Raw genomic sequence first — 18,080 nt, 5'->3', positions numbered from 1 at the left:
GCCGAGCACAACTTTGCGCTCGTTAATATAACGAGTGAGTACGCATACAATATGATTTTTCACCTACGTTATAGGCCATCTAGAAGGCAAGACTCAGTATTTTCTTTGTACTTTTGTGCTTATCCAATATCCATTGAATGAACCATCAATATATGTATCTGAGAGACCAAGACTTAGTGTTTTGTAACCTCTTTGATTATGATAGGCTAGCTTATGGGCATATATTATTGATGAACATGTATCGTTGATGAATCATATACGTATCGCCAATGGAATTATATATGATCTTGAAAGTATGGAAATAGATTCATATTCTATTCTAATATTTTTTTATCTATATAGATATATATCACATGAGAGAGTACGCCAGCGAGCTCGCGAGCTGGACCGAGCCGACATGGCTCGTTATCCGCGCTATTCATTACTCCAACAGAATCTGCCCAAAATCCATTGAAAAGTTTTAAAATAGTAAATTCAGAGCAGTTTGATTAGGCTCACATCTTCGCTTCATCATCCACCTAATAGAAAAGACATGCTATCAACAGTGTGTGTTTAGACTCGGAGCATGATCCCTCGACGACTCACGCTTTTCGACCTGTCGTGCTCGTGCCCCTGCTTTGCTCTGCACCCGCGCTCATTCCCCAGGTGGCTCCCATGTCCTAACACGTGAATGAACTTTGAGTATCGTTTGGCACTAACACGCGGATGAATTTTGAGCATTGTCCACGTAAAATCCTACAGAGTTTACAGCGTTCTGGACTCGATCAGCTAGACCGACACCTGACTCAAACTCTGAACTTCGATTCCGATTCGTGTACCGAAGCTCGGCACGTCGGTTCCCGGCGTAACCTATGTAAGAGCCTTGGCCATGCCAGTTTTTTTTTCCTCACCGCCTCAATCGAAGCCATCAGTCGATCGAGCCCAGCCAGGCCACGGCGTGCTCCATCTGCAGTTCCAGGACACCGGACATGGACACGACTCCGTCGAGCCACGGCGGCGTCCGCGCGCCCTACCTCGCCTTGAAGCACGCGGCGGGTTCAGATGACCCCGTCTTCTTCAACGTCTCGGCAAAGAAGGCCATCATCACCGACATCACCGGCGAGCCGGAGAACAGCAACTACTGTGCAACCCCGCAGGGCTGGGTTCTGGTCCGCGACACCGCCGCCCCGTCCACCTACCTGCTCGACCTTCACGACCATCGCAGGAGGATCCACCTGCCGCACCTATCGGAGGATGACCTCCCTCCCGTCTGCACCTGCCTGCTCTCCGACCACCCCGATCTCCGCCGATCCAAGGAAAGGAAATTACCGTGTCCTCCTGATCAAGCCTGACAACCCAGTCATCCATTACTGCCACATCGGCAGCGGCGCTGGCGGCGGCGAGTGGGTGAAACACGAGTACGACATCGAGACTCTAGATTTACCTGACTTGGGCGAAGGTTGCAAGGAGAAACTAGTCATCTGCTCAATCACAGTGTGCGATGGCAGGTTTTACTTCAACGGCAGCTTCGACGAGCTCAGCCCCATAACGTTGTTAAGCTTCGTCGCCATCCATGACGCCATCAGTGGCGAATCCAGCGGTAAAGAGGGGCTCATGTCCCTTCTTTTTTTCTTCTTCTTCACCTCTTCTTTTTCATTCTTTGTTCCAAAAATAAAAAAAAACTTAAAAAGATATCCATTAATTTTGGGAGGTTGGGGGGCTCGATCCCCTTAGGCCCCCTTAATATCCGCCCCTGGACGCCATCGAGCAGCCTTTCGGGTGCCAGAAGGAGTTCCTGGTCGAGTCCGGGCGGGAGCTCTTCATGGTCTCCCTGCTATCGCCTAGCGACCCAGCGTGGTCCTCCGGGTCCACGTACACCGGATGAACTTCGCGAGGCAGGAGTGGCGCGAGGTTGAGGACATCGGCGGTAGGGCGTTCCTGCTGTCACCGTGGTACTTCGGCGCCTCGCGCCCGGCGACGAAGTGCGGGCTGGAGGCGGACTGCGTCTACGTGCCGTACGCGGGGACGAAGCGCCTGATGGTGTTCAACAGCGCCTGATGGTGTTCAACGTGAAGGACAGGACAATGACGATGCAGGACCTCGATGAAGCTCCGGTATCCAAGCAAGCCTTGTGGATGCTGCCGACCTACCCGTAGTCCCTAGAAAACTAAAAATCGCATAAGCTTTGACTTGTGCTTCACCTTGATCATCAATTTTGGAGCACAATATTTTGTCTATCTATTACATAGCCAGTTTTACGAAGAAGAGCCCTAACAGCAACTCCAACAATATTTCCTAAATCAGGCCCTTCAAATACTAAATGGGGTCTGGCTCTATTTTGTAGGTATTTCTAAATTTGTTTCAACTCCAATAAAAACCCTCAATTCTAACTTATAAAAGAGAGCTCTCCTTAGAAACCCCTAAGAATAGAGAGTGGACGAGAGGATTTGAAGGTCTCCTCAAAATAGAGGGCCTACCAGAGGGTCTGCTAGAGTGTATTTTTTTATTTCACCCTTTAAGTTATAGGGGTCTATTTAAAGGATCTTCTGGAATTACTCTAATAATTATAATTATAATCATGTAACCACAACTGTTGTTCTGCAGCAATTAAATTGTTTCGTTGCAAGCAAATACTTGTCAATGATTCTTGAAGCTCCTCTTCCATCTGGTTCCTGAAATTCAAACCATGGCAGTTACAGATCTAAAGACCAAGCAAGCTTAATTCTGGTTACATTATGCGTGATTTGTTAGCGACTTGTTTCTTTGATTACCTGTGAGTTTTGTGCTTTCAAGTTGGTTTAGACTTCAGATATTCAGGAATACCAACATGCTGGGCTCAAGATGAAGGCTGGCTGTTTCACTCAAGGTGAGATCGTAAAAAGCTTACTGTAAAAGTTCCCGGTTACCTTTTTTAAAACTTCGTGGAGCCGGCATGCTCAATTTTAATGATAAATATACTCATATGATGAATGCATTTAACATTTATAGTGTAATAATATCATGTGAAATTTTATGCTCCCAAATCCACATTCCAGAGCCCAAACTGAATAAAAAAAAAGAGAGAGAAAGCCCTTGCCCCATCTTGTGCATTCGCCGAACCGGCACCAGTAAGGTCAGCATTCAGCACGGCCAGATCAGATCCCAAATGACCCCACTGATCCCCATGGACTCAACTAAACAAAACCGAAACGCAAAGCAGGGGCCTCTTCGCAATTCCCACCACCACCACCAGCGCCCGCCCCCAGATCCGCCCGGCCGTCGCCGCCCCCCTCCGCCGCCCCCGCGGCGGTGAGATCCCCCCGCCGCCCCCCCCTGGATTCCGTCGATAAGATCGTCGAGGACTTCGCCATGGACCTCGCCATCAACCCCTTCTCCTCCGGCACCCGCCTCCGGTGAGTCATCGTCCTTTCCCACACCTCGCCCTCCCTCCTCCGTCGGATCTGCTCGTGGCGTGACCGGGCCGGCGTGGGCGTCGCTTCCGCAGGGACATGATACGCGCGATACGCGCGTGCAAGACGGCCGCGGAGGAGCGCGCGGTGGTGCGGCGGGAGTGCGCCGCGATACGGGCCGCCATCAGCGAGGGCGACCAGGACTACCGGCACCGGAACATGGCCAAGCTCATGTTCATCCACATGCTCGGCTACCCCACCCACTTCGGCCAGATGGAGTGCCTCAAGCTCATCGCCGCCGCGGGCTTCCCCGAGAAGCGCATCGGCTACCTCGGCCTCATGCTGCTGCTCGACGAGCGGCAGGAGGTCCTTATGCTCGTCACCAACTCCCTCAAGCAGTATCCGCCAAGCCTGCGCCTACCATTTTTGTGTTTGCTGATGCTGTTTTGCGTCATTTCTGATTTATATGCTGATACTAGAGTATTTGGTACTACTTAACGTGGGCAGAGATCTTAACCACTCGAACCAGTTCATCGTGGGGCTTGCACTCTGCGCCCTTGGCAACATATGTTCTGCTGAAATGGCGCGTGATCTGGCACCCGAAGTGGAGAGGCTGTTGCAAAATAGGGACCCTAATACGAAGAAGAAGGTACTCAATTTTTACATGATAGTTTAACCCCTAGTGCAGTCTGTTTGAGCACTTTAACAATATTCCCAATCCAAGTGTATTTCTTCTTATAATTCTACACATGAAAGAGTTAGCTATTAAGATACTTCAAGGACCAGAATAATTGTTTGCCATTTCACTATTTAGCTGATAACACTACTGAAACTGTGCTTTAGAGGTAAGCGATGAAGTGATAGTGTGCAAATCATACTCATTTAGATAATAGATATTGGCACCAATAAATTTGTCATTGAACAGCCCTTATTTTCTTTTAGGGTATTCTTGTGCTGTCATCTCATAGCTTACTCCTGAGCATTTTCCCAACTTGGCATTTCATCCTTCACCACTATTTATCCTTTTTGGTTAGCTTGTGAAATGTATACTGTAGAGAAATCTTGTTGATTGTCTAGCTCTTGCTATTTTGTAGGCCGCCTTATGCTCTATAAGGATTGTACGAAAAGTTCCAGACTTGGCAGAAAATTTTATGAGTGCTGCTGCATCATTACTAAAGGAAAAACATCACGGAGTTCTGATATCTGCTGTTCAGCTTTGCACTGAACTCTGTAAAGCCAGCACTGAAGCATTGGAGTACTTGAGGAAGGTACAATGCATTCCCCTGGAGAGTTATCTACACACATAATGCTTGTAGTCTTGAAGTTAGATAGCAAGAGCTATTCATTTTCTGTTACTCATTCGCATATACTGTTTATCATTGCATGTTTTCCATATTAAGAGGCCTGAGAAACTCAACCATTCTTGTTTTCACTCACACCAGTGAAAGGGACAGTGTTCAAAGAATTTCAAGTTGTATCCTTAGTCTAAAATCTAAATTGACCCATCATTTTACTTTTAGAAACCTGGCATGATCTTTTATGCTATGAGACGTGTCACATGTACGCTACCTTTACACACACTTAAACTGTAAATAAGCTCGACGTTTTATGTATTTCTCCTTTTACCATCTATGAAATGTAAGATGTTGTTGATTAGCCATTCCTCCTATTTACTTGCCTCAATAGATTACATATTCTGATCCCTGACACTGATTTCTAGGCAAACACTGTAGCATTTTGATCAATGTTGTCTGTTAGTTTCCCGTTATCTATCTCAAAAGGCCTGTGAGCAATAACATCATTAGTAATATTAGTTAGAGAAAGATGCAGTGCAATCGTAGTAGTTCTTTGTTATGCAATGGCACGCCTGAGCTATGTTTGATGTGGGCTTTGCCCAGTAAGGTGACTTGTGTATGTTTGTGTTGATAGCGTGTGTACAGATGTAATAGACCGGCCTTCTAGTTGGTAACTGTTCGCAAAGAAACATTGTCGCTGTAGAGAGTAGTAATGTAGCATAGAATTTCCAAATTCATCAGATGACTTGATTCTTGATAGATTGGGTGCTGTGGGTATAGACATGCATCACCCAGGTGTGATTCCTCTTCGACTCGGAATCTAGGTGCTTATTTCTTCTTATTTACAATGGGATCTAGTTCCTCCTAGGTTGGTCACTCTTTTAATCGGATGACTTGATAGTCAACACTAATAACCTATCGTTCTCACATATGTATGTTCCACATCGGGATGCATAGATCTCAGACCTGGTCCTTGCTGATTTGGATCATTCATGTCCTGATACCTTAACACAGATTCCACCATGAACATTGCTATAATAATGTGACCAATTTTTTTTATGCAACCATTCCCTATGCTGGATCTGCACCAAAAGTGATTTTTTCCTTCTTTTTTTGCCTCATAGATGATTTTTGACATTGTTGTTGGATGATACCATGAAGATCATTGTGAACTTGCATGTTCATTTGTGGCTATAAATGTACTGACAGAGCCTTCTTGTTGCAGAACTGCCTTGAAGGTTTGGTGCGGATATTGAGAGACGTCTCCAACAGTTCATATGCTCCTGAATACGATGTTGCAGGCATTACAGATCCGTTCTTACATATCCGAGTGCTTAAACTCATGCGAACACTGGGTCAAGGAGATGCAGATTGCAGTGAGTATATTAATGATATACTTGCTCAGGTGATTTGTCCATCTTCCATTTTATATTTACACAAGTAGCAGAGCCATTTTCTTTGAATAATCACTACAACTAATGTATTACAATATTATACAACTATAACAATATGAACTCCTAGTAGCACTATCCTGAGTAATTTGTTAATTTCGAAGTGGTGCTGTTTCATCTAGAGCTTGCTCAGTGAGTTGCTGCTGCTGCGTGTTAGATTCTAAAAACTGTGTCATGCGAATGTTGAGTTCTTACTATATTTTTGTACACTTTCTTGGTTATATTTTCACTTGGCATTCTAAATACTTGGATTTCTTTTCCAGGTTTCAACGAAAACTGAGTCAAATAAGAATGCTGGAAATGCTATTTTATATGAATGTGTTGAGACCATAATGGGCATCGAAGCTACTAGTGGTTTACGTGTGTTGGCAATCAATATTTTGGGTAGATTTTTGTCCAACCGTGATAATAACATAAGGTAAATTTACTCTTGCTTTCAGCCATCTAATATGGTGAACTATTTTTTAAAAAAAAACATATGCCAAAAGCGTGAAAGTGGTTATTTATTTACTTACTGTGGTTTACTGGGTAAGTTATTTGGTCTTGTATAATATGAGCATTATTGTAAGGCTTGGCTATTACAGTGCTATTCTTTAGACAACAAGAATGGACGGAACACATAACGGTGTTTTAATAGTAAAGTGTTTTCTCATCTCTCATCACTAAAAATTCTTACTATATATACTGCCTTTTCAGATATGTTGCCCTGAACATGCTTATGAAGGCCATTGCCGTAGACACACAAGCAGTGCAGAGGCACAGGGCAACCATTTTAGAGTGTGTCAAGGTAAACCATGTACAATTTGGCAGACTATGATGTGTCTGTACCTTTTGGCCCTTTCTTCTACATATACAAAGTAAAAGACTATCATCATGCACAATCTTGGAACAATATTCACTTATGATGGTTTTGTTCATTTCTTCATATATTTAGAAGGAAGTTCTGTCCTGCTTTTTATGTCTGTCCTCAAGTTATATGCATAATGAGAGGAAAAACACTAGCTATTTGATCCATGTATAGGTCATTATTATATTTTCATCCATAAAAGCCATCCTCAACACACTTACGATTTATCTGTCTTGTTTTGGATTTGTGCTATTGACCTGTTACTTCCTACCGGACTCCTAGTCTGCTTTTGTACTTAAATATTTTCAATCGTATACACACTGTCAGGATGCAGATGTCTCCATTCGCAAAAGGGCCCTGGAACTTGTTTACCTACTTGTCAATGATACAAATGTAAAGCCTTTGACTAAGGAGCTTGTTGATTACCTTGAAGTTAGTGATCAAGATTTCAAGGAAGACCTCACTGCCAAGATATGCTCAATAGTTGAAAAGTAAGTTGTTAATTCTGGATCCATCATTTCTCCTTGTTGTAAAATGTTTATGGTTTGTGCAGTTGTTTTCCCTAGATGCAATTGGAAGAGGAAAAAAAACTGCTGTGCATGTTCCTTATTGGTCCAATGTTACCATGTATCCACTGATGTTATTATGTTAGATGTATATTCAAATACAATTGATAATTGACAGACAATAAGGATATTTGGTTGTGCAATGCATGTTGCATTTTGCTCCGGTACAGTGTCTTTGTTGTCTCATAGACGGAGGGAAGTGAATGGAATAAGGGAATATCATTCATTAATGCATGAGGAATTGATCTGTTCTCATTTGAATAGTAGTCTTTCTTCCCATGTGCCTCTTTCAGCATAATATCGTTATATCATTCTATTTTTCTGGATGTTGTCACCTGTCGAAATATACGGAGCATACATTATTTTCAGTACACTTTCTCTCACAGTATGCTAGATGGAAGGCTATAGTATCAATGTTTTAGATCCTTGCCACATAACTTGCAGCACTTCGTTGTCTTTTGCTGCACACTCTTATTCCTTTTATTTACATGGAGCTGCTATTCCTTTGCTACCCCCCTTCTTCTTGTTCTGGTTAACTACAGCTCATTTTGGTTATCTAGTTCTTTTTGATCCATGCCTGTCCTTGATGAGTTGTTTAAAGTTTTGTGCTCATATTGGATAAGTTTTTATGGAATATCTTGTTTACTTCCTGTTGATTTATGGGAAATTAATAGTGTTACTTTTTTGTTAGGTTTCCCCAGGATAAGCTATGGTACTTAGACCAGATGTTCAGAGTTTTATCGCTGGTGCGTGGAGCAGTACAGTTATTAACGCTTTCTGGATCTCTCCTTATTTTATTTGCTAGATACTATTTCAACATCTATACAATTTCCTTTTCGTGATTACTGGTGTGTTCAGTAAAATACTCTTGATGTTTTCTGTGGAAGTTCTCGATCCACAGTGTTAGGTAGTAGTTACCAAATCCCCACGTTTCCCACAGCTTTCAGATGCGATAACTCCACCTGTGAAAAGATTCAAGATCAACCAAACCAGAATGCCGGTAGCCGAATAATTTATCATATTTATGCACCATCATTACTATATGATTTCCCTTCACCCAATCAAATCTCAAGTCTGTAAATTTATGAGCATGAATTTCTGTTGCACTGGTAAATTAGAAATCCATATTGATGTTTAACTCTTTTATCCACAGGCTGGAAATTACGTGAAGGATGATGTATGGCATGCTCTTATAGTTCTAATGAGTAATGCATCTGAACTTCAAGGATATTCAGTCAGGTTATTATATAAAGCATTGCTAGCATGTGGTGAGCAGGTATGGAGAAATAATTAGTGTTCTTTGTAATGTATCCTATTGGATTATGTATCTAATGCGCATAGACCTCTTCTATGTTGGTATGTTTAGGAAAGTTTAGTTAGGGTGGCTGTTTGGTGCATCGGTGAATATGGAGAAATGCTGGTGAACAACATTAGTATGTTGGGCATGGAGGAACCGATCACGGTGAGTTGAAAGTTCTTGGTAATCATCTCTTTTTAGTGATACACTTTCTATTGAGAAGACAGGCACTGCAATGATAATTCCATTTTGTATCATCATTACATATTCTAGCTACTTTCTGTATGCAAAATGATTTTTTAGTTATGTTCAAAATGTTCCAAATTCAGTGTATATATGAAGTTGATAACTCCAGGATGAACGAAAATCTTCTCACAGTATCCTCCCTTGTGATCTTGCAATTACTTGTGTTAACTGTAATGGCTGTTATCAGGAGAAGTTACACATGATCATTTGTTTTCTCGCGTGGCTGCATATATGGTTGATTGCAGAATTTTGCCTTTATAGAGTATATAGCTTTAGCCTCTTCCATTTGTTGCCCTTTCTCTTTATGTATTTCATTTAGGAGCATTGCTCCACAAATCTGGTGTCAAACTGTGTGGCCAATTTCTGATCTTGTTCAGGTAACAGAATCAGATGCTGTTGATGCTGTAGAGGTTGCTCTTAAACGCTACTCTGCAGATGTTACTACTAGGGCTATGTGTCTTGTCTCTCTTTTGAAGCTTTCCTCCCGGTTTCCACCAACCTCAGAGTAAGTTATTGTTGAGCTGGTCCTTGTGTCATAGTCATCGTAAAATACTCTCTACCATAGTGGGACAACCTACCGATTGACTCAACTACACAGTTCCTTTTTGTATGAAGTAGCAGAGCTTGCCTGTCTTGATTCACATGGAGTTTGTTATAAAATCTGCTATGATTTAAGATTTTCATATTTCTAATTTTTTCCCTGTATTTGTGAATGAACACATGAGCGTAAATCATTAAACAAGAAAGCAGTAAGTTCTCAAATTTCACTATGTCAGATCAATAAATAGTCCACAACTTTGTTTAGTAATTGGGGTCTGTAGATCACATAATTTCTTGTGAACTGGTTTCATTATTTTGTCAGTAAGAACTATATTGAAAAGTTGATATTGCAACAATCTTTATTTTTCTTTGCATATTTAGCTTTGGTTACATGCAATATCAGTTTCATTTCAAGTCTTATGTTTGTTCCCTTGTTTTGCATGCCTTGAATCAAGTTCATTTTTGCTCAGTAATACATTGTAAAGTGATTGTATGATTTCATCATTTTTTTGGTGGTTATGTTGCCAGGAGGATAAAAGAAATAGTTGCTCAGAATAAAGGGAATACTGTGCTTGAATTGCAGCAAAGATCTATTGAATTCAGTTCCATTATACAAAGACATCAGTCTATAAAGTGAGTGGCAGATTCAGCCATTATTGAGGATACTTTTGTGTTTGCATATTTTTTTATTAAAAAGATGGTAATATGGACAATGCTGGTGTATGTGCAGATCATCTTTGCTTGAACGCATGCCTGTATTGGATGAAGCTAATTATTTGGTGAAAAGAGCTGCTTCTACACAGGCCACAGTTTCATCAGTAAAATCCGCTCCAGCAGTCACTCCTGGAGGCCAACCTAAGCTTCCAAATGGTGTAGCAAAGCCACCACCAGCTCCTTTAGCTGATTTGCTTGATTTGAGTTCTGATGATACCCCAGTGACTGCTTCGGCCCCTACTACAGCGCCTAATGATTTTCTACAGGACCTTTTGGGCATTGGCTTGACTGATTCATCCCCTGCAGGTCTTACTCTTGGCTATTTACCTTTCATAAGGATCTGCTTCTGTTTCATCTGGTTAGCGCCAAGCAAACCAAGTTATGATTTATTGCATATTTATTATCTTTGGACACACAGTCCACACTTGGTTAGTAGTGCATGTTTTGCTGTCTTATAAATGGGTTTAAACCTTGTCGAGTGCATCTTGTTTCGGACTGTTTAAGATCATGGCAACTCCAAGCAGCTTAAGCTCTCCTGAAGGGGCTCTTATATATTGGTCCATTGTGCTGTTTGTGGCATTGTTAGTTGAAGTGTTGCTTTCTGGTGTATGTCTAGGTGGAGCTCCATCTACAAGCACAGACATTCTAATGGATCTTCTATCTATTGGTTCAACTCCTGTACAAAATGGCCCGCCAACATCAAACTTCGTCCCTCCTAGCATAGGTAAAACAATGTGATGATAACATTGAAAATTTGGTTTTGAGTTTTTGTCATTCGTGGTTATTTATCTATCACCATGCAGCAGAAACCAAACCTGTTGCTGTTACACCTCAAGTTGTGGATCTTCTCGATGGTTTGTCCTCGAGCACATCTCTTCCTGGTTAGCTCCTGTTACTTTATCCAATACAATAGAAAGTTGCTAGTACCCCCTAAAAGTCACTGAGTTTGATTTCCCTTACATATGAAATTCAAGGTGATTCAAAGGGTGGCTTTTGCATTTTTCTACTGATTATGTAACATTCTTGATAATGACAAAAATTCCTTTTACTCAATTTGCCTGCCTGCCTGCCAGATGAGACTGCAGCTTACCCAACAGTCACAGCATTCCAGAGTGCAACCTTGAGGATCACATTCAGCTTCAAAAAGCAGGCTGGGAAACCTCAGGAGACCACAATTAATGCTACCTTCACAAATTTGGCAACTACCACATTCACAGATTTCGTCTTCCAGGCAGCTGTGCCAAAGGTAGTATTCATCTCTGACACTTGCTCACACTCCAGACAACAGATATTTTAATAAATAAAATCAACTTGCTTAGTTTATGCTATAAATCTTGTAAACATTCAATTGATTGTTGTTGGAGCGAAAACCATCCTGGTAAGCTATAGACCTTTTTGAAGGCAAGCACTGCTATCATGGTTAATTTGGATTCAGTTAGAAATTGTTGACAGATAAATCTTGTTCATGACTAACATTAAAAAGGTTGTAGTTTCCTAACTTTAGGTATGCAGCTCACTTTTCTTGTACAAATCTGTGTTCCAGTTCATCCAGTTGCGTTTGGACCCAGCTAGCAGCAGCACTCTTCCTGCCAGTGGAAACGGGTCAGTTACGCAAAGCCTCAGTGTCACTAACAACCAGCATGGACAGGTATGTCAAAAGATCCCCCCTTAATGACTCTGACCCTTTTTTCCTGTTTTTCTTTGACTTCTGAACTAATTTGATACTTAAAAGAGCCTATGTAACTGGTAACTCAGTGTTCACATGCCCGTGTGAAAATTATAAATTAGGAAATCAAGTTTAGCTGATGCGCTTCTTTTTTATTTGATAATAATAAGCAAGTTGAATTCCTGCCTTCAAAGTAGAACAAGAATGTTTGTCTTTCCACTCTGGTAATCTGATTCTGGATTATTTGCTTCATAGAAACCACTTGCGATGCGTATCCGGGTGTCTTACAAAGTGAATGGCGAGGACAGGCTAGAACAAGGGCAAATCAGCAACTTTCCTGCTGGGTTGTAGTGCGCCACCTGTCTATAATGTTGCGGTTGCTCTTTCAGCGTGCTCCAGGCAAGGTGTTTCCTTTCTTGTTCTTAACCATTTCTCTCACTTTTGCTTGCCTGTTAGTGAGTTGTGTACACTGCTAGTTGGTTTTGTCCATTCATTCTTGCTTTATATAGTGTACAGTAGATGGCAGCGATTAATGATGTATCCTCAGTTTTGCCGAAATGTATTCATATGTTGATGTATATCATACAGAGGGTAACCAAAAGCTTCACCCTATCCCTCATATCAAGCAGCAAAGGAATATGTTGTATCATGCATGGTTCCCCACAATGTAATTATTTATTTGTCTAATCGAGCTCATACAGGATTATAATTCAGAGTAATTGTTTTATTTTACAAGCTCAAAACTTAGCACCTCTTTCCGAGCTATTGAAGGGCGATTCACGTAATTTTTCACCGTGACACAAATCTGACTCTCAGAATCTGAACACTCGAAATTTTCACATTGGAAATGCAGATATGTTTGGTCTGATTCGATGGTCCTCAACTTTATCTGGCTGTACGGAGAGCATGATCTGCGCGCTCGAGTTTTTCTCGGTGCATTGTCAGACAATCCCTTCATAGTCAACATCAGAGTGATTGCACAAGTGCTGTGTGACATCATCAGCACAGTTCCGTAGCAGAACTTGTTTCCCCTGGTGGCCTGCCCTAGACCTCTGGTAGTAACTGCACTCAGAAACCTTTGGCCTCCTCCAACGGCTGGCGACTCCGACGTCGGATTATCGCTGACGTGGAAGTGAGAGAAGGAAGAGAGAGAAGAGAGCCAGCAACTGTTCCGACGCTAGCGTAGGACACGCCTTTTCATGCTTGTGGGCCATTACCTCCTCTCTCTCAACTACAACAAATGACCAGCAAGCAGAGGAGGCGAGGCCGTGTAGTACAGGGCGCCAAGCGGCCGGCGGCACGGCTGGCGGGAGCGGCTCGCCCACGGCTTCTCTGTGGTGGTGGGCCCGCGGCGCTGCGGGAGACCGACGGTCGCAGCTTGACCCCGGCGGCGCGCAGGCGGCCGTGGTTCATCGGCTCACGGCTGGTCGGCGGCGGCGGCACGACGTTCGCAGCTCCCCCGTCCCTAGCCCATCGCAGCTCACCTGCTCGATGGCCGCGGGGCTGCAGCGCCGCGGTGGCCAGCAGATGCAGCTCGTCGCCGGCGTCGCGCAGGCGGACGCAGGTCGCCAGCCCACAGATGTGGGAGCGGTGCCCCACCGCAGGCGCCGGCGCAAAGCTTGAACGGTTACGAGCAGATAAAGATAGTTGAGAGAGAGAGGTCTGCTTCGGGAGCCGAGAGCGGTAGATAAAATAATTGTTACTGTGGATCCCACCCATGAAGGCTAAAAAATCTTCTCGGTGACGTGGACTGGCTTATAGCTACCAGCTGACTTAACTGTTGGAGAGGGCCTTACTGTCATTTTGTCACCTTGTCTATGTTTTTTTCAAGCATGTTCGCACGCCAGAGCTAGGTTGGTCCATTTACAGTTACACCACCACCATATACACCCTCTTTAACCACCTAAGATTTTTGTTAAGTTACTGACTAATCTTTCCTCTCTCCACTCTTCTACATCTATCAAATGTCGTCTGCTACTGGCAATCAGCATGACAAACCTAGCCACAGCTCACATGCCCAACATGTCAAACCCGAAGCCCCCCAACTCCTCTCATCTCACGACACGATCACACGCACGCGATTAGTCGAGCTGCATCAGCCTAGTCGAGCAGTGCTAAATGCTAATCACACAGCCGTGCAGCGAGCACATTGAATGCGCCCTGCGATGGCGAGGCATCTTCGCCATCACCATTGAAGGGTTAGCAGTACTTGCTGCCCGTTTAATAGCAGATACGGACACTTAACCGCTCACGCTTAGGACCAGCGCCTCACATGCAGCTGCAGTCAAGAGGGAGAGGGGGCTAGTAGACGATAAACACGACCAGTACAGACCGACCCCGTCTCTCTCTTTCACGGCGATTCAGATTTCAGAACGCTCCAGTCCAAGCAGGCCAGCACTAACCAGCATGGACGTGTCTGGTTAAGTATGATTATCTTTTTAAGAAAAAAAAGGGTTCTTGCAGCCGGGTTTTTTCTTTCTAATCGAGCTGTTGCAGCTTTATTGGGCTTGCAGTGTACTGTAGTGTTTGTGTTGTGTGCTGCTGGTGTAGATCGCCTGCAGAATCTGGTCGCAGTTTGGCAGATGCATCCGCATCCGCCGCACCTGTCCCGGAAGCCAAAAGCCGGCCACGAAACCTCTGCTGTAACATCACATTACTCGCAGGGTCGCAGCGCCAGTTAAGAAATGGTCGACATGATTCCGTGAGGTTTCAGTCCTAACAGAGCTGCTTTGATCCGGCCTAGGCCCCGTTTAGATCGCAAATGTTTATAACTTTTGGCACTTTTTGCTACTGTAGCGTTTTCGTTTGTATTTGATAAATTTTATCTAATTATGGGCTAACTAGGTTTAAAAGATTCGTCTCGTGATGTACAATTAAACTGTGCAATTAGTTATTTTTTACATATATTTACTATATTTACTGCTCCATGCATGTGTTCCAAAATTAATATGATGGAGAGAGAATGTAAAAGGTTGGAAGTTGGAAAGGATCTAAACAAGTCCCTATTAGCTTTCACGGCTCTGAAAAATTGGAGTGGTTGTTGCGCTGCAGTGGAATGAGTCGTGTACTGTGATTTCCTCTCCCTTTTTTCTTCCACACGCTATTTTCAAAGAAGGGTCCTGAACAGTGTTGATTCTCTATGCGTGCAAGTGTACGGTCACTTGTGCTTTACAGGTCCTGGTGATGGCTTCAAGATTGAGCAAGGGTACTATACTGTACAAGCACTTGCTTGCTAAGACAAGAATCTGCCATTAAAACTAATACTGACTGCTTCCCCAGCAGTGTCCTCGCCATAAATAAATAAATAAGTGTCAAGTGTCACTGAAACGTGAGCAGAGTAGCTGGGCGAATGGCAAATGAACAAAGTATAATCCGCGCATAGACACACACAAAGATCATCGTGCACCTAGAAAGCTAAGATCACCGGCACCACACGCAAATGCGATTTTGTAAGAGGAACGAATGGCTATGAACAGATTCACCGGTTAAAAGGGCGAGCCAAATCGGCTCAAGCAAGTCCGGAGCACGCACCACCACACACGTTTTCTCTGTGTCACGAATCCCCGGGGCTCCGCCTCTGCCACGGCAACCGGCCGTTCATCGCCGGCGAGTCGTCGGACGCGAGCACGGGCAGCTTCCCCTTGCCGTTCCGCGGCCACTGCCAAATCTTGGACACCGAGAAGCTGTCGCCCTTGCTGCCGGCGCCGATCCTCTTCCCCTCGGTGCCCGCGGCGGCGGGGTTGGCGCCGGCGCCTCTGAGCCTGGCCCCCGCCCTGGCATGGCCGTCGCCGTGCCTCCTGTGGACGGACACCTGCAGGCTCGCCTCGGCGAGGACGTACTGGTAGGAGCCCATGGAGTAGCACCGCCTGGCGTCGAGGCTGCTGCTGCTCGTCTCGCCGGCCTCCCTGGTCACAATGCCGGCGCCGTCGTGGACGGGGACGGGCGCCGCCCTGGACAGGTTCTTGAACTTGCCGAGTCGCACCGGGAGCACGGCGTCCTCCTGCTTCCACCCGCCGCCGTCGCCGAACGCGCTGAGCAGCGCGGCGGCGTCGGCGCCGAGCGCGCACCGGCAGAGCGGGCACGTGGAGTTGGAGAGCAGCCAGGTGTCGATGCAGTCGATGTGGAACGCGTGCCCGCACAGCGGCAGCAGCCGGAGCCGGTCCTCGCCGGCGAACTCGCACAGGCAGACCGCGCAGTCGAACGGCTCTTTGGCGCCGGCGCCCACCACCTCCCGGTACAGGAACACCGGGAGCGCGTCGATGACGTCCTGGTCCAGCCCGGCGTCGTGCAGGTGGAACAGCTGCTGCAGCTGCCTCTGCAGCGCCGACTCCTCCCCGCCGCCGCCCACCCCGTCAGCGCCACCCTCCGCCCCCTCGCGCGCGCGGCCGCGCCGGCGCAAGCACCTGACCAACAGATGCAGCAGCCCGGACACGAGCAGCACGACGGCCACTATCACCAAGACGAACACCACCGCGGGGCCAATCCTCGAGCCATGGCCGCCGGAGGACGCCCCGCCGTCGTCCTGCTTCTTGACCTCCCCGGCGACGGCGAGGCCCGCGGCCAATCCTAACAGCAGCATCTCCTGCTCCTGCTGCTCGTTGCCCAGTCTGCCCCGGGCAACGCGCTGCTCATCTCGTGCACTAAACCCCGACGCCTTTTGAGCTGAGCTGAGCTGAGCCGGAGCAGCTAGTAGTGGTAGCTTCTCGGATGCTGGCTCAACTTGTAGCTGGTGCAAGGGTCCAAGCAATTAGCTGATGAGGGAAAGGCCAAGGCCAAGGCTTGTGAAGTGTGACGAGCCCATGCTTATATGCAAATGGGGGGAACACGAACACACGGTCACGCAAGCAACCAAACCAACCCAACAAAAGTGGCAGAGCGTACGTGTCTTTCTTCTGCGAGCTGCAAAGGTAAAGGACTGAGCTACAAGTCCACTAATCCGGTTCTTTTCTATTGACATTTTTTTTTTGCATTACACCAAACCACAACTTTGAGGACCACTTTTTGCACTATTTTTTTTACTATTTTTCAAGCGATGAAACCAACTTGTTTCAACCACCACCTTAACCAACAGGCCATATTTATACCTACCAAATAAACTTATATCCTGGTCAAATAATGATTTAATGACAAATATTGAAACATAGCAGGTGGTAGCCATTTTAAAAAAAAATCTTTAGGTTCTTGGTTAGTTGGTTATCCAACATAAAGCGGTAAAGAACGAAGGAACAAAGATTTTTTTTTTGAAAGAAGAAGGAACAAAGATTTGATCTCTGAACCTTTCTGCAAGGTTGGTACTGTGTTCTTTTCTTCACATCTTTGGGTTTCCAGCTTTGGAATATTACACGGGGGCTGCCCGGGCCATGAGGCTGCGGTTAGAAGGCCATTTTCTCGAGCAAAAGGCGCAAGGAACCCGGGCCGGCCGATCGGGATGGCTTGCGGTCTTGTCCTTTCCTCGGGCGCGTGTGATGCACAGAAAAAGCCAGGAAAGCAAGACATGCCCGGGGGCGGAGAGGGAACAAGCGAAAAGTGGAAAAATGGTGGCGATCTCCGGTGGAGAGGGTTGGATGGCAGCGGCTGCGGCGCTCGTTGTCACTGGAAATTGGGGGAGATTTTCCTCCCGGCGTCGGATGAAAATTTCAGACGTTTTGGGCGACGGGGAAGTGGTTGCGTTGCGTGCGTGGAGGCCCGACCTCTCGCCTGTCTCCTACTGGGATGTGCGTCGCCATGCCGCACGTGTGGGGGCGTGTGGCTGAGGTCCAGATCAATTCAGATCCCCTCGGCTGCGGTTCTTGTTTGGCGATCAGCGTCTGAATTTGGGACCAAACAGGAAAGGCTCCGACTGGACAGACCCTGCCAGCTGCCACCTGAAGACCTCTGAACTTTTCCCTCTCTTGTAGTATCACACGAATGTAAAACCTGCAGTGACATGGATTAGATGTTATTAACACTCATGAGAAGATCGTGCACATTGTGTACATCATACAGTATGATCCAGCACCTTGAAGCCGTATTTGCACAATTTATGCAGTCACCGTCAGGTACAATTGAAGCTCACGGTCGAAGAGACAAGTAGGAGCGCCCAACAACTCT

The 18,080-nt window shown here is 45.4% G+C and overlaps 2 protein-coding genes across 5 annotated transcripts; one reads left to right on the top strand and one right to left on the bottom strand.

Moving 5' to 3' along the window:
- The first annotated feature begins 3,183 nt into the window (after positions 1-3,183).
- On the top strand, positions 3,184-12,703 carry LOC112889189 (AP-1 complex subunit gamma-2-like). Of its 4 annotated transcripts, none has more exons than XR_003228034.1 (19): positions 3,184-3,371; positions 3,464-3,766; positions 3,876-4,017; positions 4,463-4,636; positions 5,889-6,068; positions 6,378-6,532; positions 6,811-6,901; positions 7,289-7,452; positions 8,219-8,273; positions 8,681-8,803; positions 8,894-8,989; positions 9,448-9,575; positions 10,139-10,243; positions 10,341-10,682; positions 10,941-11,048; positions 11,131-11,205; positions 11,398-11,570; positions 11,868-11,972; positions 12,246-12,304. XR_003228034.1 is itself a non-coding variant. In XM_025955691.1 (19 exons), the coding sequence occupies exons 1-19, from the start codon at positions 3,328-3,330 to the stop codon at positions 12,339-12,341; spliced, it is 2,610 nt and encodes an 869-aa protein (XP_025811476.1). In that variant the 5' UTR covers positions 3,187-3,327; the 3' UTR covers positions 12,342-12,703. The 4 variants fall into 4 exon arrangements, 2 of the variants coding, with proteins under 2 accessions (XP_025811476.1, XP_025811477.1); XM_025955691.1 differs by having other exon boundaries at positions 3,187-3,371; positions 10,341-10,630; positions 11,128-11,205; positions 12,246-12,703; XM_025955692.1 differs by having other exon boundaries at positions 3,188-3,371; positions 10,341-10,630; positions 12,246-12,703.
- Positions 12,704-15,241: 2,538 nt separating this feature from the next.
- Positions 15,242-17,431, bottom strand: LOC112889269 (RING-H2 finger protein ATL46-like). Its single transcript, XM_025955818.1, has one exon. It carries the CDS (start codon positions 16,567-16,569, stop codon positions 15,544-15,546), a length of 1,026 nt encoding a protein of 341 aa, XP_025811603.1. The 5' UTR covers positions 16,570-17,431; the 3' UTR covers positions 15,242-15,543.
- Between the last annotated feature and the right edge of the window lie 649 nt (positions 17,432-18,080).

This window comes from Panicum hallii, chromosome 4, assembly GCF_002211085.1.
Source record: "Panicum hallii strain FIL2 chromosome 4, PHallii_v3.1, whole genome shotgun sequence".
In the NCBI taxonomy this organism is placed as follows: Eukaryota; Viridiplantae; Streptophyta; class Magnoliopsida; order Poales; family Poaceae; genus Panicum; species Panicum hallii.
Note: the sequence above shows the minus strand (reverse complement) of the source record. Positions and strands in the feature narration are given on the sequence as shown.